Source organism: Aquarana catesbeiana, linkage group LG06 (assembly GCF_042186555.1).
Source record: "Aquarana catesbeiana isolate 2022-GZ linkage group LG06, ASM4218655v1, whole genome shotgun sequence".
Taxonomy (NCBI): Eukaryota; Metazoa; Chordata; class Amphibia; order Anura; family Ranidae; genus Aquarana; species Aquarana catesbeiana.
The window spans coordinates 105,093,808-105,103,051 of NC_133329.1; the positions used below are offsets into that span (position 1 = coordinate 105,093,808).

The 9,244-nt window shown below is 42.3% G+C and overlaps 1 protein-coding gene across 1 annotated transcript in view; it reads left to right on the top strand.

Annotated features, from left to right (window-relative positions):
* The window catches only part of INTS15 (integrator complex subunit 15), a 33,299-nt gene extending 24,648 nt beyond the window's left edge, over positions 1-8,651 (top strand). The window contains exon 7 of the mRNA XM_073636598.1: positions 4,424-8,651. Coding sequence (XP_073492699.1) covers positions 4,424-4,751 — 328 coding nt within the window. The 3' untranslated portion in view covers positions 4,752-8,651. The remainder of the gene's footprint in view (positions 1-4,423) is intronic.
* Positions 8,652-9,244: the final 593 nt, after the last annotated feature.

Genomic DNA, 9,244 nt, shown 5'->3' on the forward strand with positions numbered 1-9,244 from the left:
AATAAAAAAAAATACCTAGATCAAGGTTTGATCTAGGTCAGCCCCAGGGTTCGTGTATGGATCAAGGTGAGTATTTTTTGGACAGGATTTTTTTTTTTTTTTTTTTTTAGTGTCAGTGTGTTTTGGGTAGGATAAAAAAAAGCAAAATGCTGGGCTGTACTACGGGTACAAACAACTACTAACATACACATATGTGGTATCACTGCGATTGTCAGAAAGCAGGAGAATTTATTTTGGGTTCCTTGGTGGTAGGTTATGGTAGTAGCAAGAAATATACAGTTAAATTTAAATGTATGTAAATTTAAATTACAGCGTACATTCACTATGGCACCGCTGCGCGAAATCCTGTACCTGTGCGGGGGCGCGGTTTCGCCGCCAGGGGGTGCACCCACGTGCCCCCGCCGTGCTCGTGACCATCGGATTTGTTTCAGAACTGATAAATCTTTGGGTCCAGGCCAATGATTTATGGCCTGGACCTGCTGATCGATTCTGGTGAATGAAATCCTTCCCCTGCCTGTAAGTGTAAACACAGGCAGGGGAAGTGATGTCATGTCCCCTTGTGGAATCCTTTTCGCTCCAGAGAGAACATCTCACAGTAAGTTTAACTAACACCAGTACACGTAGGTACACTTGTCACCCCCGTTAACCCCTTCACTCCCTGTCAGTGTCACCCAGTGCAGTTGTCAGATTTTTCACTGGTCACTGTACTGGTGTCATTTGTAATACTAATCAGCGTTAGGACAGTTAGTTGTAGGCCCAAGTAGCTTTAGGGTACCCCCCTAATAAAGGTTTAACCCCTTGATAACCCCCCCTGTCACCAGTGATCACTGTATTAGTGTTACGGGTGACGCTGGTTAGTTAGTTATTTTTTTTATAGCATCAGGGTAACCGCTGTATATTACCTAAATAAGGGTAAAATCCTCTGATTACCCGGCAGGTGATATCAGTTAGGTTTTAGCGTCAGTGAGGGTCTGCAATGCCCCAGGCAGCGTCAGATTAGTGCCAGTAGCGCTAACACCCATGCACGCACCATACACCTCCCTTAGTAGTATAGTGTCTGAACGGATCAAGATCTGATCTCATCAGATCTATACTAGCGTCCCCAGTAGTTTAGGGTTCCCAAAAACGTAGTGTTAGCAGGATCAGTCCAGATACCTGCTAGCACCTGCGTTTAGCACCTCCGCTCTGCCCACCCAAGTGCAGTATCAATTGATCACTGTCACTTACAAAACACTAAATGCATAACTGTAGCCTGCGAATACTAACAACATTTTTGGTAGCGTTTGAAGCAGTCGCTGACAGTCAGGTGCTCCTTTTTTTTTTTTCCTGGGTGTCTCACCTAGTGTACCAGTAAATTTAGAGGCAACAATGCCAATCGAAGGTACACTAGTGAAAAGGCCTACACGTTTCTGAGCATGACAAATGAGAGTGAAGAGGAAGTCACTCATTTGTCAGATTCAGGCTCAGAATACTATCCTGTAGACCGCAACGGCACCCTGACAGTTAGCTCTGATGGAGTTATGGTCCCTGCCAAGGTCAGGCGTACCAGACCCCGATCTTCTGCTGCTGTTAAGGTGCAAGAACTGCAGGGCTCTTGTATGGAGCAGAGAGCCAGTACTAGTGCCGCTTATCCTTCTGGTGAACTGGAAAGCACCAGTGGCCTAGTACATCCTGGTCGCAGTCAAACCAGCACTGCAGTATCACGTGGTGACGTGGCGAGTCCCATAAGTGCAGTTCAAGGTGGCTAGCACAAGTAGTGTCCCGCTGCCACCAAGAAGACAAAGACAGGCCTGTCGAGCCCATAGGGCCCCTCTTGCTGCATTTGCCAATCCAAATTGGGAGCCCACCACTTCTGCAGCACCCGTACTTCCCCCATTCACTGGCCAACCCGGAATTCAGGTGGAAACAGTTGATTTTACGTCACTTGATTTTTATTCGCTGTTTTTCATGGAAGATCTCTATAGATCTATTGTGGACCAAAGCAATTTGTATGCTGGTCACATTGCCGCTAATCCCCAGTTGTTCTAATGTGTGGGTAAAATGCCAGGATAGGTCAACCCCCCCCCCCAAATGACCCCTTTTTGGAAAGTAGACACCCCAAGCTATTTGCTGACAAGCATGTTGAGTCCATGGAATATTTTATATTTTGCCACAAGTTTCGTGAAAATGACAATACATTTTTTTTTTTTTTTCACAAAGTTGTCACTAAATGATATATTGCTCAAACATGCCATGGGCATATGTGGAATTACACCCCAAAATACATTCTGCTGCTTCTCCTGAGTACGGGGATAACACATGTGTGAGACTTTTTAGGAGCCGGATTTCTAAGGGTGTAAAATTTTCTAAGAGGCATGGTGAGTATTTTGCAGCTCTCATTTGTTTTTTAAAATGAAGAAAGAAAAGGAAAATGTATGTATTTTATTTTTTTTATTCAATTTTCAAAACTTTACAACAAATGCGAGATCTGCAAAATACTCAATATACCTCTCGGCAAATATCTTGGGGTGTCTACTTTCCAAAATGGGGTCATTTGGGGGGGGGTTTGTGCTGTCTGGGCATTCCATGGCCTTCGAAACTGTGATAGGCAGTGAGGAGTGAAATCAAAAATTTATGCCCTTAGAAAGCCTGAATACGGTGATTGCTTTTCGGGGTCCTGTACGCGGCTAGACTGCCAAAAAGTCTCACATGTGGTTGGGGTGTAATTTCACATATGCCCATGGAATGTTTGAGCAATATATCATTTAGTTACAACTTTGCGAAAAAAAAAAAAATTTAATTTTCCCGAAACTTGTGATAAAATATTCCATGGACTCAAAATGCCTCTCAGCAAATAGCTTGGGGTGTCTACTTTCCAAAATGGGGTCATTTGGGGGAGTATTGTGCCATCTGGGCATTTCATGGCCTCCCAAACTGTGATAGGTAGTGAAGAGTAAAAATCTAAAATTTACACGCTTAGAAAGCCTGAAGGCGGTTATTGGTTTTTGGGCTCCCAAAAAGTCCCACACATGAGGTATCCCCGTACTCAGGAGAAGCAGCAGAATGTATTTTCGGGTGTCATTTCACATATGCCCATGGCCTGTGTGAGCAATATATCATTTCAGTGACAACTTTGTAAATCTTCTTTTTTTTTTTTTTTTGTAATTTTTCAATCGTTTATGACAAAAGAAAAAAATATTCCATGTGCTCAACATGCCTCTTGGGGTGTCTACTTTCCAAAATGGGGTCATGGGGGGGGGGGGTGTTTGTACTGTCCTGCCGTTTTAGCACCTCAACAAATGAGATAGGCAGTCATAAACTAAAAGCTATGTAAATTCCAGAAAATGTACCCTAGTTTGTAGACGCTATAACTTTTGCGCAAACCAATAAATATACGCTTATTGAATTTTTTTTTTTTTTTTTTTTGTACCCGAGACATGTGGCTGAATACATTTTGGCCTAAATCTATGACTAAAGTTTTTATTGTTTTTTTGTTTTTTTGTTTATTGTTATTTTCTGCTTTTTGTTATTAAAAAAAAAAAAAAAATCTTTTTTTTTTTTTTTTTAATTTTAAGTATTATTTCGTTTATAGCGCAAAAAATAAAAACCGCAGAGGTGATCAAATACCATCAAAAGAAAGCTCTATTTGTGGGAACAAAAGGACACAAGTTTAGTTTGGGTACAGCATTGCATGACCGCACAATTACCAGCTAAAGCAGCACAGTGCCAAATTGTAAAAAATGCTCTGTCAGGAAGGGGGTAAAACCTTAAAAAAAAAAAAAAAAAAAAATTGTGTGTTTTTGGTTTTTAATTTTTTTTTTTTTTTTTTTTTAACTATTTTGGACCAGTTTTGCTTAGATGATAATAAAAAAATTAGGAGATAGCCATTACCATTTACCAACAAATTAAAGCCCAATATTTGTCCTGAAAAAAATGCAGTATAATCCACCCTCCATTTCCAAAGCAGTTGTGATGACATGTTTGATTTTTACTAACACAGTTGCAATGTTGGGCTTAGGCATTAAGGTTTGTTTTACCCTTAGGGGTAAAGGGCTTAACATTGCCACTCCCAGAATTCCAGTGATTGTCCAGAGTTTGAACAAGCTTCAATTTTAATCACACAATGCTAAGTGGTCATCTTGAATCTGGATAATATAGTATAAATGGGAGACGTCTTCAATTTATTGTTCAGTTAAAGTGAAACGCCTTTTTTTTGCATTGCTTATATCCTTATGGTTTGTGAGGTGCAGTGTTTTTAATGGGCAAATACAAATTCTAGGAGCCATTTTCGTTTAGTATACAGAATCATTTAGGGGCTTCCCTGTGTACAGTAATGGCCGCCAAGTCCTCCAAAATGAATGGTATTGAGCAGATATGTTGCAAGTAAAAATATAAAAGGGAATCATTTGTGCTTTTAACAGTTTCTTTTTATTTTTTCCCTCAGCCTCATGCAGCTGGTGATCTCTGGCCCGGTTCAGCCTCAGCCTGCGCACCCCACTTTGACACCTGCATATTACCCCCATATTCACACCCCACCTCTAGGTTACCCTACTCTCCCAGCTCTCCCTGCTCACACTGCGTTATCTACGCACACAGCCCTTCCCGCTCACACGACGCTACCGGCTCATGCAGCACTACCAGCGCACACAGCACTCTCAGCTCACGCGACGCTGCCGGCACATGCAGCATTGCCTACTCACTCACCCTTATCAGGACATCCTGTGCAGACCTTCATGCCTGGCATGGCTTTCCCATTTCGGCCAATGCGCTGAGTTACCTGAACTTACCGAGACAAACTGTCATTGTCACAGAGGAAGTGAAAAGCTCAAAGACGAAGTACAGAACCTACAGGCTGTTGTCGTTCCAGTACATCAAGGATAAGGGCACAGTGCTGGTGGTCATTTGATGTAATAGTGCACCTGACATGGACATGCGTCTAGTAACACAGTGTTAGTACTACCAAATGAGTCAGACTCTTTTTTTTTTTTTTTTTTTTTTTTTTATAGGCCTGGTTCACACCTATGCATTTTCTTGATGCTTTTTGCAGAAACGCACAACAGTCAATTTTACATGGTTTCTTATGGGACATGTTCACATCTATGTTTTTTTTTTTTTTTTCCCCAGCCGCTGCGGTTTTGGAAAGGATCAGGGACTTTTTTAAACGCAAAATGGTGTGTTTTTGGTTCAGTAGACTTCAGTGGAGAAGCTGCAGAAAAGTATGTAGTGCGTTTTTGCTGCCCGTTGCATTTTTAATCTGCCCAACAACAAATTTGCAAAAGAAGGAAAAAAAAAAAAGCATAAAAACTGTGAAACTCGTGTGCAAAAAGTACTGCAGAAACGAATGAAAAGCAAAGTGGTGTGAACCAGGCCAAAGGGTATGTCCTTTTAAAACTGCCATCTCAGTAAATCACCCACTGCTGTCTTATACTTTTGGAGACTAGAGCTCTGCACCTCTTAACTTCCCCTACATGCTACAATTAGACCCCTTTCACACAGAGGTGCTTTTCAGGCACTTTTGTGCTAAAAAAAGAGAAAAAAAAAACACGCCTGAAAAGCTCACGAAAACCTATTTTCATGAAGATCAATGAATGCTTTCACTCTGGGGCGGTGTGCTGGCGGGGAGGTGAAAAAACTCCTGCAAACAGCATGGAGCATGTTTGGAGTGCTAAAAAAAAGTGCCTCAAAAGCGCCCCTCTCCATTGAAATTAATGGGAAGTTCTTCAAAAGCTCCTCAAAATAGTTCTTTCGAGTCACGTAACCTTCAAAAAAGCGCACCACTAACACCTCAAAAGCTCCCCGGTGTTTTCAAGTGCCTCAGTCTGAAAGGGGTCTTTACATAGCTGTTCTCACTCAGGTTGTCTCTATGGATTCCACATTATGGCAAACATCAGTTGGCTTCATAGAGGATGTGGCAGTGTGTAGATTTGGGTATGTGGAATCTTTCCTCTGGAGTTCCAAAGATATACATTGATAAACCAGCTGCTATCAGAAGGAAGTAAAATAGATCCGTTTTGAGTGGGCCTTTAGCTGTTCGGCACAAACATAAGTGCTGTGTTATAAATCACACAAGCAGAGTTATGCTATATGGCCCAAGGTTTGTACACAGCTGGCAATCACATCTACAGTAGCAAAAAAAGTATGTGAACCCCTTGCAATTAACTGGTTTTCTGCAGTAATTTACCATAAAATGTGATCTGATCCTCATCTAAGTCACAACAGTAGACAAACACAATGTGCTTAGGCTGATAGCACACAAACAATTTTAATTTATTGTCTTTATGGAACACACCCATTTAAACATTTACAGTGCTGAAGGAAAAATTAAGTAAACACTTGGCGATAATAGCTGGTCGAACCTCCTTTGGTAGCAATGACTTCAAGCAAGCGCTTGCGGTAGCTCTGGATTGGACCTGCATAACATTCAGGAGGAATTTTTGACCATAACTGCGAGACTGCGTGCCCATTCAGCCATTAGAGTATCTGTGAGGTTGGTTACTGATGTTGGACGAGAACCTGGCTTGCAATCAGTATTCTACGTTATCCTAAAGATGTTCAGTAGGGTTGAAGTCAGGACTCGGTACAGGCGACTTGAGTTCCTCCACATCAAACCATGTCTTTATGGAGCTGGCTTTATAGGTAGGGGCACAGTCCTTCAGAAAAGGGCCTTCCCCAAACAGTTGTCACAATGTTGGAAGCTTACAGTTGTCTGCATTTGTATGTTACCCTTCACTGAGGACATCTGATATTAAAGTAATTTTTCTTTTTAATAAAACAGATCCTAACTTGCATGCATTAGCTGTTTTGTTTTCTATAAATTTATTGTATTGAGCTTATTGCTCAGGCGCACTGATGCACTCCAGTTCTATTTGTTCCTCTCGTGATGTCAGGGCCTATTCATAGCCGTAGCAATCTCCTCTGTTTGGGCTTACGCTTTGAACCTATAGCTGTACGTTCAGCCTGTCAGAACACTGCACACACATGCAGCATGAGAGGGATGCCCAGAGCGAAAGCCATACCGCTCCCCCTCTTCCCCAGCAGTGACTGACAGCGGCGGCTCTGCATGTACCGAACAGCTGCACGTACAATTGTAGTTCAGATCATGAGTGCACACCTAGAAGAGTCTGCAAGGGGCACCATAGGGACACTAGTAGAATGTGTGTCAGTGCAGCCATTATAAAGTAAGCTTAGAGGAGGAAATTGAAGTGGTTCTAAAGCCTAAAAGTTTTTTTACCTTTTAATACATTCCTCGCAATAAAGTGGAGTTCCGCCAATATTTTTTAATTTTTTTTAAGTCAGCAGCTACAAATACTGCAGCTGCTGACTTTTAAAATAAGGACACTTACCTGTCCAGGACGCCTGCAATGTCGGCACCCGAAGCCAATCTGTCCCTCGGCTCTTGGGTGCTGCCGCCGCCATCTTCGTTAAGGGAATCTTGCGGCTTCACTTCCTGGTTCCCTACTGTGCATGCGCGACTCGCGCTACGAGATTCCACTGGTTCCTGCTGTCTCCTGGGACCTGTGTGTCTCCCAGAGGACAGCGGTGGGGATGGCGAAGGTGTCGGAAGTGGCATAGATACCTGCGGGTGGCTTGGGTATCTATGCCCAGAAGTGGGAGCAAAATACCTGTATTAGACAGGTATCTGCTCCTCCTCCCCCCTGCAAGGTGACACCGGAGGGGGGAAGGATTCGGAAAAGCAGAAGTTCCATTTATGGGTGGAACTCCCCCTTTAAGGTAAAAAAATGTTTAGCCATCAAATTGGCCCCCCTATACTTATCTGAGCCCTTCATTTGATCCAGAGCCATGCATGTCTGCAGCTGTTCTCTCCCCTCCCTCACTTCTGTGTCTCACTGTCTTTGCTGCGGCACCAGGAGCCATTGGCTCCAAAGTGACATCAATCAAGGCTAGTAAGCGAGGGGAGGGTTGGGGGGCGAGTCTGTGTCAATGGATGCAGTAGCGGGCTCGGGAGCGAGCACACACAAGTGCCCCCATGGGAAGCGGCTTCCCTTGGGGCACTAGATGAAGAGGAGGGGCCAGAAGCATCGGTGGTAAGTATAGAGATGTTTGTTGTTAAAAAAAAACAAAAAAAAACTTCCTATACAATCACTTTAATAAAAATAAACAGCTAATGCAGGTTGTATAATATTAGTATCTGTTTTATGGGGAAAAAATACTTTTATGGTCATATCATTTAGAGGGGTGCCCACTTACTGTTGGCCATACAGCAGTGTGATTGGTCAGGTTTTCATAAAATTATGGTCATACCGTATATCATAAACCATTAGGTAACTCAACTCTCCAACATCTGACAAAAAAAAAAAAACTGAAGTATCAGTGTGCAGAGACTGGCCCTTTAAACAGCCATAATCACAATGTTCCCAGTAGAAACATTTAACTTTGGTAGGTTGAAAATATTAAACTGTCTTCTGAACTAACCAACTTGTGGCAGTAATGTTCATGTACCTGATGTCTGCTCAGAACTTTTTTTTTAAATTGGCAATTATACATTGAGAGTACAGAATTTTATTCTTTTTTTTATGCTGTTGGTGAATTCCTTGTTTAGATTCTGATTTGTACTGTATCTTCAAAAATTCATTGCTGCTCGCTGACTTCACTATACGTGAATTCACTATGCAGCCACACGTGTCAAACACAAATTCATAGACATGGAAAAGAGACACACAGATGCCATTTTGAATTTAAAAATAGATTCTGATTGGATTTGAGTTGCTCCTTTTTAAGACTTTTTTTTTTTCAAGCACATCTGGAAAAAAATAAAATATATTGTGTTTTATGCATTAATGTGTTTTTTTTCTAAAAAAAATAAATAAATAATAAAAAAGGTTAACAATGATACACTCAGGACATTTTATTCATTCTATCAGCACTGAAGAAAGTGTGTACACTGCAAATATAAGGGTGATGGCAGATGGGCTCATTGATTGTTGTATCTGATCATAAAAGGGCAAAGGTAACCCTTGTGCCATGTGTGGACCTTCTGTAGCTGTGGTGCAAGCAAATGAATGGGAGCATTTTCTGCAGTGTAACTGTCAGAGCTTACAGTTAAAGCGGAGTTCCACCCAAAAGTGGAACTTCCGCTCATCGGATTCCTCCCCCCCTCCGGTGTCACATTTGGCACCTTTCAGGGGGGAGGGGGGTGCAGATACCTGTCTAAGACAGGTATCCGCACCCACTTCCGGGAATAGACTCCCATGGGAGTCACACCCCCTCCCGCATTCCCCCTCTGTCTCCTGGGAAAGACACAGGT